The 24,593-nt window shown below is 38.9% G+C and overlaps 1 protein-coding gene and 1 pseudogene across 2 annotated transcripts in view; one reads left to right on the plus strand and one right to left on the minus strand.

Moving 5' to 3' along the window:
* The window catches only part of elmod1 (ELMO/CED-12 domain containing 1), a 44,107-nt gene that overhangs the window by 18,663 nt on the left and 851 nt on the right, over positions 1-24,593 (minus strand). For both annotated transcript variants that reach the window (XM_072263120.1, XM_072263119.1), the window contains exons 2-5: positions 16,752-16,897; positions 13,728-13,756; positions 4,481-4,578; positions 2,706-2,835 (exon numbers count right to left, since the gene is read on the minus strand). In XM_072263120.1, coding sequence (XP_072119221.1) covers positions 2,706-2,835; positions 4,481-4,578; positions 13,728-13,756; positions 16,752-16,896 — 402 coding nt within the window. In that variant the 5' untranslated portion in view covers position 16,897. The remainder of the gene's footprint in view (positions 1-2,705; positions 2,836-4,480; positions 4,579-13,727; positions 13,757-16,751; positions 16,898-24,593) is intronic.
* On the plus strand, positions 8,148-8,964 carry LOC140200623 (myosin-9-like; annotated as a pseudogene).

Genomic DNA, 24,593 nt, shown 5'->3' on the forward strand with positions numbered 1-24,593 from the left:
GGAAATATGATAACATAGTGCACAGGGAAACATAGAAATGGCAGGAATTCGTATGTCCTAATGAATATAACAAAAAAACACAATTGTTTATATCTCCATGTCCAACCAGCTGACACCCAAAGCAACAATCTTGACAAACTCAATGAAATTCTCTGGTTCTTTGTGATCAGCAGACACTTTATTACCACTCTCTCTCTCTCTCTCTTTCTTCATGTGCCTTGCGCGTTACACGCTTGGGCGATCATGGCTCTTCACATCGAACGATCCCTTGCAGCGTCAATGATATCTCGCACACTTAGATCTGTTAGCTCTTTCACAGCGTCTATATATTTTCTTCTTTGCCTTCCTCTTCCGCGTTTCCCAGGCATACGGCCTTGTAATGTAAGGCATTCTATTTCTCCCTTTCTGATAACATAGCCTAGGAATTTAAGTTTCCTCTCATTTAATGTTCTCATTAAAGATCTTTTTGTATGGGCATGTTGGAGTACCGTCTCATTAGTTACCCTATCTCTATATGGTATTTTCAGCATTCTTCTAAAAAACCACATTTCTGTTGCTTCTAAGTTTCTTTGGAGTTCTGGTGTTATAGTCCATGTTTCTGAAGCATACAGCAAGATTGACCAGATGTAACATTTTAGTAGCCTAAGCCTTGTTGTCATAGAAATATGTCTGTTGGTAAAAATGCGTTTCATTTTTTGGAAGTTGGTTTTGGCAATAGCAATTCTTCTTTTTATTTCTACTTTACTTTTAGCATCTTGGGATATAAAGCTACCAAGGTAATTAAAGCTGGTAAACAACAGGAATTCTGCAGATGCTGGAAATCCAAGCAACACACATCAAAGTTGCTGGTGAACGCAGCAGGCCAGGCAGCATCTCTAGGAAGAGGTACAGTCGACGTTTCAGGCCTGAAACGTCGACTGTACCTCTTCCTAGAGATGCTGCCTGGCCTGCTGTGTTCACCAGCAACTTTGATGTGTGTTAATTAAAGCTGGTCTTTTGTTCAATCTCTTGGTTACCGATGTACAATTGGCAGTTGGGAATATCCTGCTGTTTTGATATTACCATACATCTGGGTTTTTTACAGTTGATGGTTAGACCAAAATCTGCACTTGTTTGTACTACTTTGTCTAGGAGGATTTGTAGGTCTTCTGCAGCACTTGCTATTAGGGTGGTATCATCTGCATATCTTATTTTGTCGATGTTAACACTTCCAATTTTTATCCCATCTACGTCTTCTATTTCTCTGAGAATCATTTCACTATAGATATTAAATAATTCCGGTGAGGCAACACATCCCTGTCTAACTCCTCTTTGAATTTTAGTCCAACTGCTTATATTATCATTAAGTTTTACCACCGGTGTTTGGTTCCAATATAAATTTTGAAGCAGTTATTGGTCCCTTCCGTCAATGTTTAGTTTAGTGAGAATTTGAAATAATTTTTCACGTTGCACTTTGTCGAGTGCTTTAGTGAAATCAATAAAACATAAAAAGGCATCTTTCTGATATTCAATTGCCCTTTCTGAAAGCATTTGTAGAATTAAAATTGCATTCATAGTTCCTCTATCCTCAATAAACCCATATTGCAGTTTAGAAGTTTCCGCCCTTAATTTATCACCACAAATCTTTAAAAAATTTAATGCATGACTTTTCTTAAATTTCTTCAACTACCCTACTGAATATTCACAATTACTTTCAATTTTCAGTTCGTTGTGATAGATCTTTGCTTGTTTCATGGTCAGCATACTGTTAAGAGGCATATGATGAATCCACTCTATCAATACACCAGTGAGATCTTCATTTCTCATTTTATGCAGTATTATTCTATTTTTCATTAACTTGTGTTCATTACATATGTGAGGTCACTGCTCAGAACTGTCTGTGGTATGCAAAGAGCTACACATCGCCTGGGAACCTTCCATGTGCCTCTGGAATGATCCATTTGTGACACCACATTAGCACTTAAAAAAAGGTCAGATTTCAAAGGCTTTCAGATTTTGAAATTTCAGTTAAGGGATGCTCAACTTGTATTTCATGAATTCCTGGGTGAGTATTGACTGATTGATTGGTGGTGGCATAAGATTTGCTTGCAGAACTTGGTACTAATGCCACACCACAAATAGTGCCATATAAAGTATTTACCTGGAGACACAAGAGAGATTACAGATGCTGGAATTTGGAATAATAAGCAAACTGCTGGAGTAACTCAGTGCATCAGGCAGGATTTATGTAGGATTGTCAATGTTTCAGATAAAGGCCCTGCATCAACTCCTTTGCCCCCACAAATGCTGCTTACTCTGCTGAGTTCCTCCAGTAATTTGCTTTTTGCTAATGCATCAAGATATTTCTACCTCTCTTTAACCACTAGATTTCCCCAAGCTTTGGGAATCCTAACTAGATAGCAGTTTTTGCAATAACTAATACAATTTATTTTTCTTTTCACCACCCCTCCCCCCTCCACCCCCCCATGCACTGCTGAAAGACACCTGGAAGTCAGCATTGATCAATGGTTAATAGAAATGTTTAAGTTTAGCATACATCTTAAGTTTAAATAGGAAAATAATTTATTTGAGAAATTAGCAAGGAAAATCTACTCAATGCCATAGGTTCAGTACACACTAATAATTTCAAATAGGTCATCTTCCATGATTACACTGGAATGGAAGATATAAACAGAATGTATTCTGTAGTCTCTCCATCTACTAACCTTCATTAGCATTTCTTCATGATGTGGATTTTCTGAATCATATTGATCTTTGCGGAGTTTTTCCACTTCTGCAATCAATCTTGTATATCCTACAATCTGTAGGAGACAAGCCTGCAGAGAAATTCCAAACCTTGGCAGAATGGAAAATCATTTTTAGCACATGCATTTTGAGAAACAGGTCATTGTTCAAGTGCAATTTACCATTGTAAATTATTTTATCTCTATGAAATATATATTGCACATTGATACAAACATAATTTTGAAATTAGAAAGAAACCTAATTGTGTAGCCTTCTGCCTTGTCAATGCCCGTTACTGCCATTAATATAACATTGCAGAGAAGGTGATGCAATCAAAAATTTCAGAAACATAATTTGACCAATTCCTTTCTTCCACCTGATGGAATGGAATGATGAGGGAAAGTGATTTGTTAAACTTGAGCACAAACTCTGCAACCTTGATTTCTTACAAGGAGCAAAATTGCACACAATATCTGTCCTGACTACCAGTTTGTGATTTCTGTTGCTCAGAGCATAAATGCAGACGGAAAACCAGCAAAGGACAGCTAAGGTCAAATTGACATTGAACACTGTCAAGCTAGAATTACACGATTGTGTAATTTGCCATTAGAGTGGAGTTCCTACAGTCTTTTTAAAAGGAAATTAAATAATTGTTCCCTAAACTGATAAATCATGAAGGATTAAAGTTTCTTGGGTAATTTAACAAATATAAATATATAATGTATAAAAGCCAAGTATCTCTCTGCTTTTGTGGTATAACAAAGCAATGAAAATAATCTTATTTCCCTTTTTCCTACTTTACCATATTCCTTCCTTCCCCATTCTTTCCTTTCTTGCCATACTTTCCAATTTCGTACCTCCTATTCATCATCCTTTTCCCGATCTCCAATGTTACCTTTCTTTCCATTAACACTGTTTGATGATTCAAATTCAAAACTGGTCCTAGGTACTTGCATGCAGTGCCATGAGATTGACCAATGATAAGGTTGAGAAGTCTTATCTCTTTAACAAAGATCCTTATTTATTAAAACAAAATGAGGTCCCTTCTACCCGCTTTGCTCTCCAATAAATTCACAGCTCTTACTTTACCTCAATGCCACTTTAAATCAACCCACACTCCCGATTCCTTTAAACGAAAAATTCACTTGATTTCTGCCAAAATTCAAACAATTTTGAACCTCCATACAGCCTGATTGTGCAGAGAATTCCAAGAGTCATAATCTACTAAGTAACATAATTGCATTCATCTCAATCCTGAATGCCTGACACAACACTTTGAAGCTCTGATCACAGTTTCTATATACTGTATCTCAGCCAGGAGAAGCATCATCCAGGTGTTACATATTCTAATGACTTTTTCAATATTTCAATCAGATCATCTATCAGTCTGCTGAACCCTGGAAAGTAACGGTTTAGTCTGCTATATCTCATGGCGTTAATCTCTCTAATGTGCTTTAACAACATTGTCTCATCCTTCATGAGAAGCATGAGAAACCATATCATCCTTCACCTTCCTTAGGTAACCATCTATCTTCCAAAGTTGAGATTGTTTTATTCATCAGTAATTTGAAAATTGTTTTACAATGCTGAATTTTAACACGAGTGGCTTCAACATGAAATTGTCCTAGACACAGTCACTTTCATATTCTCTGTGTGTATATGATACACTACCATCTATCTAGTATTTACATTTTAGGTTACAGAAAATTTATCAAATCTGATAAAAGTTCATAGGATAAAGTTAAAGTTTCATTACTGTGGATTGGTGTCAGGATTAATCTTTTTCAGCTGCATTATATTATCAACAGTCTTTTCTATATCATCCATTTGGGCAAATACAGCTGACTGGAGTACCTGCAGACATAAAGAAAACAGACCGAAACAAATACAATGAAAGAAATTGCAAAACAATAGCCAAACAGCATCTACTTCAATAAAACTAAATTGAAGCAATCTGATTTCACCATGTTATTTTAAGTCTCTAACAAGTAAATTATGGAGACCTGTTTCTTTAATACATTGTTGATTTGAGATTACAAAAGAGAAAAAAATGAAAGGCATTTCAAAATTAAGCTGACAGCTATTGAAATTTTGAGGTAATTTGAAAAACACTGAATTATAAACTAAAATACTGTTTTTATATCTCATTTAATGCTAATCACATTATGCAATCTTTAAATTTTACAAATACATGGAGGATATTTACCTCTGAATTACTATTTTCTTCATAGTTATCATTCACAAATTGTTTGTTTGAACTATTAAGTTTATGCAATTTTCATTCTCGGTGGGGGAGATCAATTAAAATTAGACAATAAGGTGGAGAGATATAAATAACCGGAATCATGGAAGGAGAAAAATAGTCCCGTGGTCTCTGCTTAAAAATAGGTAGATTCAACAGTGAAATCAAGTTAAATTTGAATAATATCATCAGCATGTATTAAAGGATTAACCCATTAATGGACTATTTCAGTTCAATTACACCACTGTGATCTACCAGACAATATAGAAAATCACCTGCTCACGTCCTGTTGATAAAAAGCAGATCAAATACAGTCTGGGTAATTGCAGCTTAATCTGTCTAATGTAAAATGTGATAATATTTGTCATCAACCAATTATAATCTAGAAATACAGCACCTATAAAAGGTATTCACCCCCCTCTGATGTTTTTATGTTTTATTGTTTTACAAGATTGAATCATAGTGGGTTTAATTTGGGGGTTTTTTACACTGATCAACAGAAAAAGACTCTTCTCTATCAAAGTAACAACAGATTTCTACGAAGTAATCAAAATTAATTACAAATATAAAACAGAAAATAATTGATTGCATAAGTATTCAACCCTCTTTAATATGACACACCAAATCATCACTGGTGCAGCCAATTGGTTTTGGAGACCTGTGTGCAGTCAAAGTGTTTCAATTGATTTTAGTAAAAATACACCAGACTCTGGAAGGTCCAACTGCTGGTGAGACAGTATCCTGGCAAAATTACACCATGAAGACAAAAAAACACTCCAAGCAACTCCACGAAAAGTTATTGAAAGGCACAAGTCAGGAAATAGATACAAGAAAAATTCCAAGTCCCTGAATATCCCTTGGAGTACAGTTAAGTCAATCATCAAGAAATGGAAAGAATATGGCACAGCTGTAAATCTGCCAAAAACAGGCTGCCCTCAAAAACTGAGTGATGATACAAGAAGGGGACTAGTGAGGGAGGCCACCAAGAAACCTATGGCAACTCTGGAGGAGTTACAAACTTCAGTGGCTGAGATGGGAGAGACTGTGCATACGACAACTGTTATCCAGTTGCTTCGCCAGTTGCAGCATTATGGAAGGGTGGTAAAGAGAAAGCCACCATGGAAAAAAAACTCACTTAAAATCTCAGCTAGAGTTTGCTAGAAGGCATGTGGGAGCCTCCAAAGTCAGCTGGAAGAAGGTTCTATGGTCTGATGAAACCAAAATTGAGCCTTTTTAGCCCTCAGTCTAAATGTTATATTTGGTGTAAGCCAAACACTGCACGTCATCAAAAACACACCTACAGTGAAGCATGGTGGTGGCTGGTTCACTGCAGCAGGCCCTGGAAGGCTTGTGAAGGTAGAGGGTAAAATGAATGCAGCAAAATACAGGGAAAACCTGGAGGAAACCCTGATGCAGTCTGCAAGAGAACTGTGGCTTGGGAGAAGGTTTGTTTTCCAGCAAGACAATAATAGAGTCAAAGCTACAGAGGAATGGCTTAAAAACAACAAAGTTAATGTCCTGGAGTCGAGTCCAGACCTTAATCCAATTGAGAATTTGTGGCTGGAGTTGTAAAGGGCTGTTAACTCAAGATCCCCATGCAATCTGACAGAGCTTGAGCAGTGTTGTAAAGAAGAATGGGGAAAACTGCAGTGTCCAGGTGAGCAAAGCTAATGACCTATCCACACAGACTCAAGCTGTAATTGCTGTCAAAGGTGCAGCTACTAAACACTGACTTGAAGGGGGTGATTAATTATGCAATCAATTATTCTGTGTTTAATAATTATAATAAATTTAGACCAATTTGTAGAAATTTGTTTTCCCTTTGACACAAAAGTGTATTTTCTATTGCTCAGTGTTAAAAAAGCCAAATTAAATCCACTGTGATTCAATGTTGTAAAACAATAAAACATGAAAACTCCCACTGGGGTGGGGGGGAATACTTCTATGCACTGTATATCACCAATGCTTGGGTCTAAATCTTGGCACACCCATGCCAATAATGCTGTGTAGGGGTTTCTTTTCTCAGAGGAAAGCTGTAATCTGTAATTCTCTGCCCTCCTCACATACCCCTAATAATGGTGGAGGCAGATCATTGACATTATTGAATGTATTCGATTTAAGATATTGGTCTAGCCCTGTTTTGTTCCATTTCCTTTCTTTTTGGTCTTTTTTTTTGTTTTTTGGGGGGGGGGTTCTTTGTATTTTTTTTTCTTTTTATTTCTTTTTTCTCTATGATTAACTATATTAAGAGTTTGGGCATCTATTACACTTGTATTATTTGAAGTCTTTTCTGTACATGTTTATTATCAATAAGATTATTTCAATCTCTCCGTATTAATAGTTATTCTGTTTATAATTTTGGAAAATTAATAAAAGGATTTAAAAAGAAAGAAAGAATAGTGGAGGCAGATCATTAGATATACTTAATGAGGAGATGAAGAAATATTTGAAGGATTGAGCAATTGCCGCAGATGAGGAGTTGAGGTCAATACAGATGAATAAAATGCACCTACTTGACTGGGGTCTTTTTGTTTCTGAGTGGAAAACAGTGTATTGTGATTTTATTTGCTGTATTAATTGATGCAAAGGAAGGATACAAGTATACTTTAGTAGTTTGTATTTTTTTAAATGAAGTCTTTTTCCACATAATCTTTGCTAACCAGGAGGTTGAGGTTTTCAAAGAGAAATGTATTTTTATTGCAATCTACATGACCTCAGGATGTCCTCCTGAACACCATAGCTTACAAGATAGGTTTTGAAATGTAATTATTATTTTGATGCAGCAGGCAACTAATTTCTATAATTAGCAAACTTCCACAGATAGTAAAATGACCATTACCAAGAATCTCTATTTTTAAGTGATGCTAAATATTAGTCAGGAAACCTGTGATAAATTTGTTGTCCTACCATGCAAGATCACAAGGTATAGGTGCAGAATTAGGCCATTTATCCCAGCCATTCAATTCATCGCTGATATTTTTTCTCAGCCTCGTTCTCCTGCTTTAACCCCTTACTAATCAAGAACCTATCAATTTCTTCCTTAAATACCCCAATGAATTGGCCTCTATAGCCCTCTGTAGCAAAGAAGTCCACAGATTCACCACCCTTTGGCTGAAGAAATTCATTCTCATTTTAGTTCGGAAGGGACATCTTTCTTTCTGAGGTTGTGCTCTTGGATCCTATGCTCTATCAGATAAGGACCTGCTGGGCAAGGAATGAACAAAGTAAGGAAAAGAGGAGACAACTGATTAAACAACTTTGTGAAATGGAGGCAGGGCTGGAAGATGAGCGAAAGCAATGGTCCTTGGCTGTTACTGCCAAGGAAAAGTTGGAGATCAATTTCAAGGATTTGGAGGGACAAATAGAAACTTCAAATAAAGGCTGTGATAAAGCCATTAAGCAGCTCCACAACCTGCAGACTCAACTGAAAGACTGGATGATGTTTGAAAGACATGAACTGGATGACGCTTGCAACTCTCAAGAGGAAATCCTGATCCAGTCCAAAGAAACTGGAGGTAGAAATGATTCAGTTACAGGAGGAGCTTGCTGCAGCTGAGTGTGCAAAATGTCAGATACAACAGGAATTAGATGAACTAGCTGAAGAGTTTGCAAGCAACAGTTCCAGAAAATCTTTGGCTCTGGATGAGAAAAGACACCTTGAAGCCAAGATTGCTCAGCTGGAAGAGGAGGTAGAAGAAGAGCTAACAAATGCTGAAATGGCTAATGATAGATTCATGAACGCCAACCTGCAGGTTGATCAAGTAAATGCTGATCTTCCTGCTCAACACAGCGATGCCCAGAAGGCAGAAAATGCTTGTCAGCAACTTGATTGTCAGAACAAGGAGTTGAAAGCCAAGTTACAGGAGACAGAAAATGCTCTCAGATACAAGTACATGGCAAACATTGCAGCACTGGAGGTGAAAGTCCCTCAGTTCAAGGAACAACTTGATGCAGAAACAAGGGTTAGAACTAATCCCCATATCCTACTGGACATCTGAATTGTTTGGATATTTGAATTGTCTTTAAATTTTTTTAAATTTAATTAAAAAATATATACATAAAAAGGATGGGAGATTGTTGAGTTCTGTTCAATTGCACAATGCAAGTATTTAGTATACACACAAACTCTCCATTATGCATGTGCGTGTGGGTGGTGGAGAGAGGAATTGTGGGATGTAAAGGTGGTGGCCTGCTGGTATTGAAGGGAGATATAGAAAGTAAAGTTGTTTAAACAAAAGAAAAAGGTGTCCTTGTTGCTTGGGCATTCACACCTGGATCATTCTCATGTAGCTTCTCTGGATGCTCCCAGGGCCAATGCATCTTTCCTTTCATACAGTACCCAAAACTGTTCATAATATTCCAAATGCGGGCTGACAAAAGCCTTACAAACCCTGGCTGTGCATCGTTCCTTTTATAATCTAGCCCTTCCAAAATGAATACTAATGTTTATTTGTGTTTTTTACTACTAACTCAACCTGCAAATTACGAGAACCCTGAATCAGGACATTAAAGTCCTTTTGCACCTCTAATTCTTGAATTATCTCCCCTTACACTTCTGTATTCTATCAGCCACTCTTTGCCCATTTTCCTAACTAATCCAAGCCTTTCTGCAGACCCCTTGCCTCTGCAACACTATTCAACCCTTCACTTATCATTTTCAGACTTCACCACAATGTCACCAGTTTCTTCATCCAGATTATTAATGTAGAAAGTGAAAATTCTCAACACTGACACCTGCAGTCACTGGCAGCCATCCTTTATCCCCACTCTCCGCCTTACGCAAGTCAATCTTCTATCCATGCTAGCCCCTTGCCTCTAACCCCATAGGCTCTTATTTCACTTAGCAAATTTGTCTGCGGCACCTTGTCAAAAGCCATCAAAAATGCACTGACTCCTTTGCCTAACCTGTCTGTTACCTCTTCAAATAATTCTAACAGATTTGTCAGGCATGATCTCCCCTTAACAAAACCATTTTGTCAAGTACTTCAATGTTTCACCCTTAATAATCTTACTTTCCACTGAGGTCAGTCTGTAGTAATGCCTCCACATACCATTTAGCTACCTCCTTCAGAACTCTGATATAAAGTAATTCTAGATCTTTCACATACACTGTAAGATGACATGAGCTGTATTTTATCATATCATCATAAAGATGGTCTCCTCCGAGCGTAGTGTTCTAAGGATTGCATTGGATTTTTATCCTAGATTTTTGATCAGGTCGCTGGAGTGGAATTTGTACCCATAACCTTTTGACCCAGATTAAGAGTGCTTATAAGCGAGTCTCATAGAACACTAAATCAGACATTTTGATCTGAAACACATTTATTTTATGTGCTCTACAAGAAAGTTTGCCTTGTACTTCCTGAATTGAATTTATTATTTACATAAATTTGGCCCCTTTCTTATACTTCATGTTCTATAAATTGTTTGGTTAAATATCCTGATTGAAAATGGAGTCTTCCAAAATCTTGCCACTTTCTGAGACCATACCTGCACAGAAAAACTTTGGAGTCCTTAACAAATAAGAATACATTTAATTACAGGGAAGGAATGAAGATTGTGCAGATCAATTTCTGTGATAAGAGGATCCATCATTTTGGGGGAAATAAAGTAAAAAGGGATTATATTTTTTTGAACTTACAAAGAATGAAATTGTTTGAATTTTTTTTTAAGAATAAGGTTGAGGCTGAGGAATCCAAAATCATATTGAAGGATAAAGGATCAGCTATTTAACATTGATGAGGGAAGATTTCTCCACATAGAAAATTGTGCGTAAATAATGGTAAGTCAGAGAACGGGAAGGAGATTGTAACATTGTGTCATGACCTTTTCCTCAATGTCAGCCAAACCAAAGAGCTGGTCATTGACTTCAAGAGGGTGGGAGTGGAGGGGAAGTGCTCATGCTCCTATCTACATCAATGGTGCTGAGATCTTCAAGTTTCTCAGGATGAAGAGTACCTATAGCCTATCCTGGTCCAACCTATAGACACTATGTCCAGGAAAGCTCACCAAAGCCTCTACTTCCCCTGGAAGCTAAAGAAATTTGGTACGTCCCCATAGTTACCAACTTTCATCGATGCACCATGGAAAGCATCCTATCTGGATGACTTGGTATGATAGTTGCTCTGCTTGTGACCACAAGAAACTGCAGAGATTGGTTTCTGTGTTATCCCAAGCATATCAGAGAAACCAGCTTCCCCACCATGTATTCTGCCCATATTTCTCGTTGCATTAGTAAAGCAGCCAGCACGATCAAAGATCCCACCTACCCTGGACATTCTCTCTTCTACCCTCTTCCATTTGGCAGAAGAGGAAAAAAGCCTGAAAGCACATACCACCAGGCACAAGGACAGCTTCTACCCCACTCTTAATAGACTATTAAATTCAATAGTTCCCTAGTACAATAAGATGGACTCGTCTCCTCGTGATCTACTTTATGATCTTGCACTTTATTGTTTACTGGCACAGCACTTTCTCAGTAGCTGTTACACTTATTTTTGCATTTTTATTGTTTTACCTTGTTCTACCTCAGTGCACTGTGTAATAAGCTGATCTATATGATTATTATGCAAGACAAGCTTTTCACTATATCTAGGTACACATGACAATAATAAACCAATTTCAAATCTTTGTGGAGTTTTGTACTCAGAGGGCTGTGCATGCTCAGACTAATGATTTTTGAAGAGTCATGTTTATTTTCACATTGGAGCTAATAGGACAAGTACAGCCATGATCTTATTGAATGAAACTATAGACTACAGGGGTTAAATAGACTGCTCCTGTTTTTTATACCTGTAAAATTATGCTTCTGTTTATAGGCATCAAAGTTTTGTTTCACATAAAAAGGATCTGAGAAAATTTAGAAATTTAGCAGTAATTTTAACAAAATCACAAATTTTAACAAACTTGGTTCAATGTGAAGAAATCAAGATGAATTGCACATAAATTACAAAAGCATTTCAGTTGAATATAGACACCACAGAAATTAGAAGTTTAAGTTGCATTGTTCCAATTTAACGTGATGACCGGATGGTAACGGATTGCAAAGATGCAATGGGGAGGGGAATTTTAAACTAAAATTTCTGTGAGTGATTGAGAACCATTAAGTTTTTAGGGACAAAAATTGATCTTTTTGTCCCTAATATTAATCTTTTCCAATATTACACTATCTTCTGCATGCATCAGGGAAAAAGTGAAAAACAAAAAAAGTATAGTACTCCAACATTTTTGAAAAGCTAATATTTTTCTTGCATTTCTTTAACAAATAATGACATCAGTTATTCCAATATTCTAAGATACAGTTCCAAGTGTAACACTAACAAAAATGACTATAGAGCATTTAAATAATCACATAGAACTGTGGTGTCAAATAATATTATACATTATTATAAAATAGTAGCACACCAATTTACAGAAAAATAAGAGGCAATGCTGGGTTTTAATTAAGGCAAGGTCTATTGAATTTGATGGTGATTTGGATAAAAACATGTCAATTTCTAGAAATAAACTATACTTGACTTTAGTAAAAAAAAGGACAAAAACCAAACACAACTTTTAAAGCTTTAAAATCACGAAATTAAGACCAGTTTTAACTTCGATTCAACTATACTGCAATGAAGCAAATATTGCTGCAACTTTTGAAGTAGTGTAAGCAGGCATCGATGTTTATAAGGTCTATTCACATTCCTGTTGAATTGGGACAAAAAAAATACATATTGATCTGCTCATAGGCATCATGTCAACATTTCACAATGACGATAACAATACCATGACTGAAATTTCCATAAGATTTCATTGTTTAGCATGATAATTTTTGTCTTTAATGCAGTGTTTTCCACCCACAAATTGTTTGTCTTTTGAAATTGCTTAAAAAACTTAATTTCTAATGTTGGATTTAGCATCCAAATTCAAAGGGATGGAGCAGCAAGGTAGGGACGGGCAGAAGGAAACTAATACAGGTGGAGCAAAGAATGCAAGGAGAGTAGACAGATAAAAAGAAAACAATGTTTGAACAGGAATTTTAAGCCTTTTTGGTGCTTACTTGTAGAATGTTGCTAATGCTTGAGAATACGTTTGATAAAAACCATTTACCTGTTTATTTAGTTTAAGCATTCCAACTACATTGTAATACTTATAAGTAGAAACCAAGGTAAGAGTAAAGGTTCTGACATTTCAGCTAATCATTTGACAAGTCTGTGATTGTAAATTGCTCATGTTTATTTTAGACTTGAAAGAAAAAGAAAAAAAGATATGCATTTACATTCAGCAAAATTCAGTTAATCAAGCACGCCCAGGGTTTTGGTGCTGCCAGACTAGCAGATTATCCCAGCTACCAGATTATATTCTACTAATACCATTGACACATTTTTAATTTAATTCTTAAGATTTTATGACTTAGAATGACAAATTTTTGAATTTATTTAATTCAGTGAATTTAAAGGGAGTGTGACAAACAGGGGATATGGCAGGTTTGAGGGGAGTACGGAGAACTGGTTTAAAGGCCAGTGAGCTTTATTGCCAGTGGTGAAAGATTGCATTGTTACTGATCCAAAATTAATCAAATTATAGTATTACAAAATCTAGCATTCATATGGTTTGAGAGATCTGGACCATGGCATTATGAAACAGTTTTACACTTAGTAATATTAGCACTGCCATGGATTAATTGTTTTGGCCTTATTTATCAAAAAAGATTCATGTCCATACTGTTTATACCTTGCTAATAATCATGAAAACAATTCCAATTAAGTATTCTACTTACTTCATTCCTGGAGGACTTCAATGATGATTCTGGCAAAAAAAATACAGACATCAAATTATTCTATTGTGCAATCAAAGAAATTTAATAGTTCACAATAAGCTTGGAATAGTAGATGCAAAGCATTGCACTGGGCTTAAAATGAGTTATTTTGTTATTATTGATTAACAACCTTAGTGCAATTTGAGTCTTTAACAGTAGAGTTACACTTTCAGAATGCAATAAAGCAGTCAATCAATCAAATAATGTTTTCCCTGTTAACACCTGCTAAATTGACAAAGTACATCGCCATTTATATTTTAGGAGAACATAAAAAACCTTATATTCAATAAGATATGTAAAGGGAAATGTTATTATTTATGCCTTACACTTAAAAACCATTAATAAATATTCTCTAATGATCACTTTGAGATATAAATGGCACTATTTCTACACTCCCAAACTCAGTCAAATATCAATCTGCTGTAATCAATAAGCTCCAAGCCCTGGGCCTCAATACCTCCTTGTGCAATTGGATCCTGGATTTCCTCACTTGTAAAGCCCAGTCAGTTCGGCTGGGCAACATCTCCTCCACGATTGACACAGGTGGACCACAGTGATGTGTGCCTCATCCCCTGCTTTACTCACTTCACACCTATGACTGTGTGGCTAAGCACAGCTCCAACACCATATTCAAGTTTGCTGATGACACCACTATTAAGGGCTGTTTCAAAGATGGTGATGAATTAGCATATGGGAGGGAGATTGAAAATTTGGCTGAGTGGTGTCATAACAATGACCTCTCACTCAATATCAGCAAGACCAAGGAAATGATTGTAGACCTCAGGAGAGGAAAACCAGAGATCCATGAGTTAGTCCTTATTGGAGGATCAGAGATGGAGAGGGTTAGCAACTTTAAATTCCTGGGTGTCACTATTTCAGAGGACCTATCCCAGACCCAGCATGTAAATACAATTGTGAAGAAAGCACAACAGTGCCTCTACTTCCTTTGGAATCTGCAGGAACTCAGCATGACATCAAAAACTTGCAGAAATTTCTACAGATAGTGGAGAGAGTATTAACTGGCAGCATCACAACCTGGTATGGAAACACCAATGCCTTTGAATGGAAAGTTCTACAAAAGGTAGTGGATTCGGCTCAGTACATCACAGGTAAAGCCCTTCCAACCAATCAGCCCATCTACATGAAATGCTGTCATAGGAAAGCAGCATCCATCATCAGAGATCATCGCCACCCAGGCCATGTTCATTTCTTGCTGTTGCCATCAGGTAGAAGGCACAGAGCCTCAGGACTCGCAGCACCAGGTTCAAGAACAGTTACTACTCCGCAATCATCATGCTCTTGAACAAAAGGGGATAACCACATTCACTTACACATTCATTGAGATGTTCCCACAACCAATAATCTCACTTTAAAGATTCATCATCTTATTATTTCACGTTCTCATTATTTATCACTATTTATTTATATCTGCATTGTTGTCTTCTGCACTCTACCTGATCTTTCATTGATCCTGTTGTAGTTGCTATTCTAGATTTGCTGAGTATGGCTGCAGGAAAATAAATCTCAGAGTGGTATGTGGTGACATATGTGTACTCTGACAATAAAATTTACTTTGAGCATTTTCTTCTGGATCAAGATTATCATTGAACCTGCTTTGACAGACAAACAAGAGAAAACAATTTTTTTAACATAAGATTTCCTTTAAAAATAAGGTGCTATTAATAATATTAATGGGATTGGATGCTTTATGGGTAATCCCTATAATTGATGTGAAGTGCATCTTTAAATTATTTTTTTATGAACATCTGGAGAGTTGTTTTAAACCTTCTACAAATCTTTCATTTGTAGGCGTCTTGATTTTCTGACCAAAACTGTGCAATCTGTCATCACCCTGCCCTGTCAACAACTGGGGATCTATTTTTACTGCCATTTCAATAATCCATAAATTGAAAGCAGATAGATTAATGAAATTGTTCATTGCTCCCAATCTACTGATCCATTTTCATTAACATAGCTTAATCTTTTTAAACATGCTTAAGTTGCAGTATAATTTCTATTTTGGCCATTATAAAGTTTTTTACTTGTTCATTTTAAAACCATTTTCTTCTTTTTTTAAAAAAAACACACTGAGTGTTTCTGAATGTCCTTCACATCTAGGGGAAGGGATGCAATGCAATCACATGTCGCAATTTGAGATAATGGGCCTGGGCCAGATTTTGCCAATTACATGATAACTAAAATAATGTTTCTCCACAACATTTTGTTGGCTACCATCATTGCAAATGCTTAATTTGTAATAAATAAAGATTTTTACAATGTTAAGGAACTGTCAAAAGGACAAATTGTTCCTCCCCAAAATATGGCACATCATTTTGTCAGTGCCAAACAATCTTTCTAAGAATCAGCTTGTGGACCTTGAGAGAAGAAACCAGACAGGACTGCTTAAGTACTCCAACACTTAGAAGGATAGAAGTCAAATCTGTAGGCAATATTTTACTACAAGGACAAAGTGGCACTTTTAAATCTCTAAAGTTTGAAAACCAATCACAAATTTGCATGAAAATATGTACCAAGTCTACATCTAGTTTCCTCTGCCTACAATTGAATTTCCTCATTTATGCAGACAACAAGTCACCTTCCAACTTGCTTCAGCATATTCCTTGGATCTATAGATTGGATTTTCTATGAGTTATGCAGAAGCATGTAACATCCATTCCAGAACAAATTATCTTAAAATATGTATTAGATCACCATAAAATATTATTTCAATTTAAAAGACAGTTTAAGTAAAATAATGAATAGGGTTCAAATGGATAAGATGGATAATTTCAATATTGAAATGAGAGTCCTCTTTTGGTGGGAGGCAACAGCACTTTAAAATTTCTCTGTATAGTAAAACGGTGCAGGACAGGTTCAAAAATGCTTGTCAAAACGAATATCTGAAATTGAATTGCATCTCCTTCCTCAGTTAAAAAAGATATCAGACGCAAGAGTTTTATATTTAAAAAATTGTGTGTAACTTACCTATTTTCAGTGTCCTTTGAGCTCCAGGCTTTCTGCTGTAGCAGATTCTCTGCAACTCACATTTTCCAGTTATTTTTCTCAAGGCAAACTTGAGAAAACGCCATAGACATGTACAGTAAAAGTACCAACACAATTGGACCAACATCCTGCAGTCAAACAGTAAAAATTGAGAGATTGGACCAAGCCAAGAAATACTTAATTATCAAATACCTATTACCTAATATTTAAGAACTTATAACGATATTTAAAATGTATTTTGAATTTTACTAGTAATAAATATTAAATGAATATATTTTAGCGTCAGTTTTTTTTTGTAAGAACGTGTGTACTTTTATACTTTTGTGTTAGAACTTTACACAATCCTTTCAGCTAATTTTTTGCTCTTCCTTTCCTGTCATATTATCAGCAGCTTAAATGGCATATCCCACTTCCCAGCTCAGCTTTGTTGTATCCCTGGAGGTCTCATTATATAGCTTCCCAACCGCAACCAAGTTGCTTGTCATACACTATTCCATGCCAATGACCACATACAAACCTTATATAAAAAGGAATAAGGGCATATGTTTACGGACAATGAAAAAAAAACATTAATTTTAATATCACATTTATTTTCTCTCTGCAAAACCAGAAGACTCTTCTCTATCTCTTGGAGCTTTCGACAACTCTTAGCCGCAATTGTTAACTTATTTTATGCAGTTCAGACCAAAGCACTTTTTCAAGCAGAGTTTGAAGTTTAAACATTTTCCAGAATCTGTGTATCAAATTTGAGCCATCCGCAGTGCCATGGATGCGGCAGAGAGGGCCTCAAGATGGCTGTGGCTCAAAAGAGGGGAGCCATGCAGTCATACGTAGCTAGCCATCTAGACACAAGCTGGGGTCTGATCAGCCCCGGCTGGGTCACCTGGAGGAGGTTGTATGATGTTGAAAGACCCGAAACACCCGATGATTCAAGGAACATCACTGAAGATGTGTCCAGAAGCATCAATAGATGTATGTACACAGCTTACACCCTGAGTTAATCAGTGACAACCAGGAAAGACTGGGTGACAACCACGAAAAGAGTGGGGACGCCTGGAGAGTCAGTGACAGCCCGGAGAAACGGCAACCAGGGCAGAACGGGCTGGCAACCCAATCTGCGTCCTCTGAGAGGAGGACCCCCACAAAAGCCACAAAGAATCTAAGGAAAAGATACCCCCAGGGGTGCCCGAGAAGGGGGGGGGGGCGGGGAGGATGAGCATCCCAGTCGGATGGACACAACAACATCAGACCCAGGCAATGAACAAACGACGATGAGGAAGCAGTGTGCATGTGGCAAAATCTGCAAGAACGATCGTGGCTTGAAGATCCACCAAGCGAGGATGAAGTGTTTGGCGGGAGCAGGAGCAGCACAACGCGCAGGTGTCCAACCTGGTGAGACGAAGGAGGGGCCAGGCCCAGAGTCACCGCATAGTGCCCGGAACCTCCAAGTGGTGCAAACTAATCCCTCGAACACGAAGTCTAACAGGAGGCGGATCAAATGGCTTGCAGCTAACATGACTTCACTGTGGAAGCAGTTTAATGACGATGTTAACCAAATTCTGGAGGCAACGGCGAAGGGAGGGGTTGATAGGAAGCTGCAAGCCATAACAACAGTATTGCAGCTGAACGGTTCGGAGAAGAGGAGAAGGAAGGCTCCAAAACATCTTACTCGAAGAACCAAAGAGCATTGAGGATCCACTACATCAGGCAGGAGATGAAAGCGCTGAAGTCCCAATACAAGGAGGCAGGAGAAGAGGAGCGCATTGGCTTGGCCCAGCTGACGTGCATACTACGAAAGAAGATCAGGGTCCTCCGCCGGGCAGAGTGGCATCGGTGGCGGCGTCGTGAAAGGGCTCGAAAACGTGCTGCCTTTATCGCCAACCCCTTCAAGTTCACCAAGGAGTTGCTGGGGGAGAAGCGCAATGGGAAACTGGCCTGTTCACAGGAAGACATAGACCAACATCTGAAGAAGATATATAATGATCCTGAAAGAGAGCAGGAGTTGGGAGAGTGCGACATCCTAATATACCCACCTGAACCAGATGTGCAGTTCGACATGTCAGAGCTGCAACTAAAGGAAGTCAGAGAGGTCGTCCACAAAGCAAGGTCAAGCTCGGCTCCAGGACCAAGCAACACCTCGTACAAGGTGTACAAGAACTGCCCCAAACTTCTGCTGCGTCTGTGGAAGATCCTGAGAATCTTCTGGAGAAGGGGGAAAGATCCCAGAACAGTGGAGAGTGGCAGAAGGGGTGTGGATCCCGAAGGAGGAAAATGCCACCCAGATAGATCAGTTTTGCATCATCTCCCTGCTGTGTGTCGAGGCGAAGATCTTCTTCAGTGCAGTTTCCAACCAGTTGTGCCCCTACCTAGCAAAGAACACCTATATTGATACAACAGTCCAGAAGGGTGGCATTTCAGGGATGCCGGGCTGTCTAGAGCACATCGGTGTGGTGACACAGCTCATCAGGGAGGCCAGGGAGAACAAGGGCAACCTGTCAGTGTTGTGGCTCGACCTGGCAAATGCATATGGCTCCATTCCGCACAAGCTGGTGCAGCTCACACTGACCAAATATCATGTCCCCAGCAGAATCAGAGACCTTATCGCTGATTATTACAGCAACTTCAGGATGAGGGTCTCTTCAGGAGCAATTACATCAACCTGGCACAAGGTGGAGGTCGGCATCATCACAGGGTGCACTATCTCAGTGACACTGTTCTCCCTAGCCATGAACGTGCTCACTAAGTCTGCGGAACCAGAGTCCAGAGGGCCCAGAATGAATTCCGCTCAACGGCAACCACCTATCAGGGCATTCATGGATGACCTCACAGTCACCACAGAATCAGTCCCACGCTGCCGGAGAATTCTGCAAGGGCTCGAAAAGCTGGTGGAGTGGGCCCGGATGCGTTTCAAACCTGCCAAATCAAGATCGATGGTGCTGAGGAAAGGGAAGGTGGAGAACAAGTTCCGGTTCAGCATCGCAGGCACAGCCATCCCAACCATCACAGAAAAGCCAGTCAAGAGCTTAGGCAAAGTTTTTGACAGCTCTTTAAGGGACACAACATCCATTCAGGCAACCTGCACCGAGTTGGATGGCTGGCTGAAATCCGTGGACAAGTCTGGCCTACCTGGGAAGTTTAAAGCCTGGGTGTATCAGCATGGCATTCTTCCCAGAATCCTGTGGCCCCTCCTCGTCTATGCAGTTCCAATCTTGACAGTCGAAACCTTAGAGGGGAGGGTTAGCAACCACCTCAGGAGATGGCTGCGGCTGCCAAAAAGCCTGAGCAGCGTCACACTCTATGGACACCACAACAAACTGCAACTGCCCTTCAAATCCTTGGAGGAAGAATTCAAGGTAACAAGAGCCAGAGTAGTGCTACAGTATAGGGACTCAAGTGACCCGAAGGTGGCTGGAGCAGGGATCCAAGTAAGTACTGGCAGGAAGTGGAGGGCAGAGGAAGCTGTTCAGGAGGCAGAGGCGAGGCTGTGTCACAGGAGGCTGGTGGGAGTGGTCACACAAGGCCGAGCTGGGCTAGGATCCTTTCCAACTCCCCAAATGGCCACCAGAGGGAAGGAAAGGTGTCGTCTAGTTCAGGAGGAGGTGAGAGCAGTAGTGGAGGAGATGAGAGCCTGCAAAGCGGTGGGAATGAAGCAACAGGAAGCTTGGACAAGATGGGAGAATGCGGTTGAGAGGAAAGTGACCTGGGCTGATCTTTGGAAAGCCGAACCACGCCGCATCCAATTTCTCATCCAGGCAGTGTACGATGTGCTTCCAAGCCCATCAAACCTGCACACATGGGGCAAGGCAGAGTCATCTGCGTGCCCACTGTGCTCCAAGTGAGGAACCCTGGAGCACATCCTCAGCGGCTGTGCAAGGGCACTTGGTGAGGGACAGTACAGGTGGAGGCATGATCAGGTCCTGAAGACCATCGCTGAAGCCGTCAGCGCAGGAGTTGAGTGGGCGAAGCGGTCCCGACCCTCCAAACAGACCATTGCCTTTGTCAGAGCTGGGGAGCAGCCAATACCTGCCAAAAGAACATCTGCAGGCATTCTGACCTCTGCAAGGGACTGGCAGCTGTTGGTGGACCTCGAAGGGCAGCTGAAGTTCCCCAACCATATCGCAGCCATCACCCTGCAACCAGACATTGTCCTAGTTTCTGAGTCTACTAAGCAAGTGGTGCTGCTGGAGCTGACAGTCCCATGGGAAGATAGCTTGGAGGAGGCCTTTGAAAGGAAGCTGGACTGGTCAGCAACTGTCAGCAGGCTGGATGGAGAGCGAGGTGTCTCCCAGTGGAGGTTGGTTGTAGGAGATTCGTAGCCTGTTCTTTAGTTAGAGCCTTCAGCATTTTGGCATCGCGGGAGAGAGGAAGAGGAGAGCCATCCGCAGTACCACGGATGCAGCAGAGAGGGCCTCAAGATGGCTGTGGCTCAAAAGAGAGGAGCCATGGAGTCATAAGTAGCTAGCCATCTGGACACAAGCTGGGGTCTGATCAGCCCCGGCTGGGTCACCTGGAGGAGGTTGTATGATGTTGAAAGACCCGAAACACCCGATGATTCCAGGAATATCACTGAAGATGTGTCCAGAAGCATCGATAGATGTATGTACACAGAAGGAATTATTTCCAATATATTCAACAACTTCAATTATCAGATAGGCTCTTGTGAAGTACTTCTGAAATGATCATATTTTGATGGTACCCTGTTTTCTGCACCGAATTATAGATTTCCAGAGGTACTTGACCCACTGTGTATCTACCCCCGTTTGGTAGAGCCATCTCTTACAAACATTCCCACATCACATCCCAGTCTTTGCTAAGTTACTTAACAATAGCCACATTATACAACTGGCCTTACTGTCTTTTGATTAGGGAGATGGGGGAAAAAAATCAAAGTTCTTACTCTTCAGTTACTTAGTAATCCTTACTGAAAATACTCATCTCAAAGCTGAAAAGCAATAGAATTTGGGTCAACTTTGATGCCAATTTAATTAATTAACCTGAGGTTACACTCAATAGGTCAGCTTGGATAAGGAACTGGGAAGTCATAAATGCTTGCAGCCATATCACTTCTTCAGCACACGGGAAATGGGTCAGGAATACAATTGAGGAGGAAAACAAAAGCTCAGAACTTGCATAGCCAACTCATTTATACACTACAGTATATACTGTGGAAGAGAAAACACCTTAATTCACTATACTTTACTTTATTGTCACCAAACAATTGATACTAGAGCGTACAATCATCACAGTGATATTTGACCAGATCCGGGTCAGGATCCGTTCAGCAGTCTTATCATAGTTGGAAAGAAGCTATTCCCAAATCTGGCTGTACAAGTCTTCAAGCTCTTGAGCCTTCTCCTAGAGGGAAGAGAGATGAAAAGTTTGTTGGCTGGGTGGGTCACGTCCTTGATTATCCTGGTAGCACTGCTCCGACAGTGTGCGGTGTAAAGTGAGTCCAAGGATGGAAGGTTGGTTTGTGTGATGTGCTGGACTGTGTTCACGATCTTCTGCAGCTTCTTCCGGTCTTGGACAGGAAAACTTCCATACCAGGTTGTGATGCACCCTAGAAGAATGCTTTCTATGGTGCATCTATAAAAATTAGTGAGGGTTTTAGGGGATTTACTATGACAAAAATCAAAGACTAAATTTTGGGTACAATACGATATTAAGTATACTGAAAGATCAACCTATAATGTTTTAATAGTTTACATTGACTGACTAAATCTAAACTTGCTGCTGGTATGATAATCACAGCAATTACTAATTGCAGCAATAATTCTCTGCTCATTCTGAAAGTTCAATCATCACAAAAAATGCATCATAGAAACTCAGTAAGATATGTAGCCTCTTCAGCCAATTTCACTATTCCATAAATTCATAGTTAATCTGTGATCTAATTTAACAAAGTCACCTTTTCCACACATCTTTCAGTTGTGACCTATGAGGCCACATAAGTCTTTAACTAAATTTGAAAGATTTGCTACTTTTTAAAGATTTTCTACCTTTATCTGATCTACAGCTCCTGCTAGTTATCTTGAATGGACATCCAACATCTTATTTGCATGGAAGTTAATCCGACCAGACTCAAGAATTAAGAATCAGAGTAGCTATTTTATGTTTTTTTTTCCTTTTGAAGATCACAGTGAACTCAGATTACTATAATTTTTCACAAAGAGTTAGGCTGTTTATAATGTTTTCCCAAATGCAAGATTAAAGTCACATTTACTTCACACATTTAATATTTTTTCTCATATCACGTCTCTTACAAAACAAATGTTTTCCTTTGTTTTGTTGACTCAAGCATTCTCCAAAGAGAATCCAAGACAATTTTTTCTGAAGTTTTCACTTCAGCTCAAGAGGGGTTTCCCTTTCATAGCAATATTTCAGCATTATCTATGAGCATCAATTAGCACTGACATGACCACCACTAAGTGTGCCAACTAATTCAGAGTCCATTTTGTGCAATGAATTTAGACTTCTTGGAAATGGATGAGACCATCGAAATAAGCACCCTTATAATTCAGCGATGAGAATTTGATTCCAATAACAGATGCAGGATGGACTGAAACATACAAGTAAATTTAAAAACAAAACAGCACTATTTTTAAACATTCAGTCCATTTTTATGTGCAAAACTAGCAAGTTTTCTTTCAAAAATAGGTACACTGATACAATTGCTAATACTTGTATTGCTCAAAATTTAAAGTACTGATAGACAATATTTGTCTCTTTTATGATCATGCGGAGAATGTACGAAGTTGACATTTGTGCGTATGTTTATTTTGGATGAAATGACATTGGGACACCTCACGATTGGGAAAAGCACAACAATGAGAGAAGAGATTCTAAAGATTAGCTTTATTTGTCACACGCACATTGAACCCTACAATGAAAGGCATTGTTTTGCATCAATGAGCAACAGCCCAAAGGTGTTTGGGCAGCCGGCAAATGTCGCCATACCTCTAGCACCAACGTGGCTTGCCCAAAACTTACTAACTCTAACACACAAGTCTTATGAATGTGGGAGGAAATCAGAGCACCTGGAGGAAACCCACGTGGTCATGGGGAGAAGGTACAAACTCCTTACAGACAGCAGAGGGAACTGAACCACGATCACTGGTGCGGTAAAGCATTGTACTAATCACTATGATACCATACTGCCCTTGCAAATTCATTCTGTAAACTTACAAATTTTAAAGCAGCAGGTATAAAATGCTAATTAGCACAGTTGCAAATGTGTGTATAACTAGTATTTCAATTAAATAATTAGTGTTTATGTGGAATAACTATCACACTTTCTTGGGATTTTGAATGAGTGAGATAAGTTTATACCAATTTTAGGAAATGAGCACGCTTTACTCTTCAGCTTTTCCTTTATTCTGATTCTGATACATTTTATAAAGGAATGCTGAAACCATGTTGTTCACGTCGCTGCAGCTTCAATGAAGGCAGCCCGAGCTCTTGGTTAAAATGGCCTTAACACTATTTCAACATAGAACACAGCTTAAATATTGACGCATCGTATTAATTTAATTATATCACCCAAAAGCATATCAACAGAATATTATGCTCGGTTTACAATGAATTAAATGAAACGGTCTTAAACTCATGCAAATATGTCAAATGCGCACCCTAAATGACACGGGAGTAACTAAACGTGACAATACCGAGCCAGTGACACTATTCAGCTTAAATGATCAAAAATACCTGCATTATAGATTCAGCTTTATTTCCAGTGCAATAGGCGGTACAAAAATACGCCTACTCATGAAGGGTTTAAAAACGAAGTCATACAATTAAACAAATCTATAGAAAACATAGCTTCAT

Source organism: Mobula birostris, chromosome 7, assembly GCF_030028105.1.
Source record: "Mobula birostris isolate sMobBir1 chromosome 7, sMobBir1.hap1, whole genome shotgun sequence".
Taxonomy (NCBI): domain Eukaryota; kingdom Metazoa; phylum Chordata; class Chondrichthyes; order Myliobatiformes; family Myliobatidae; genus Mobula; species Mobula birostris.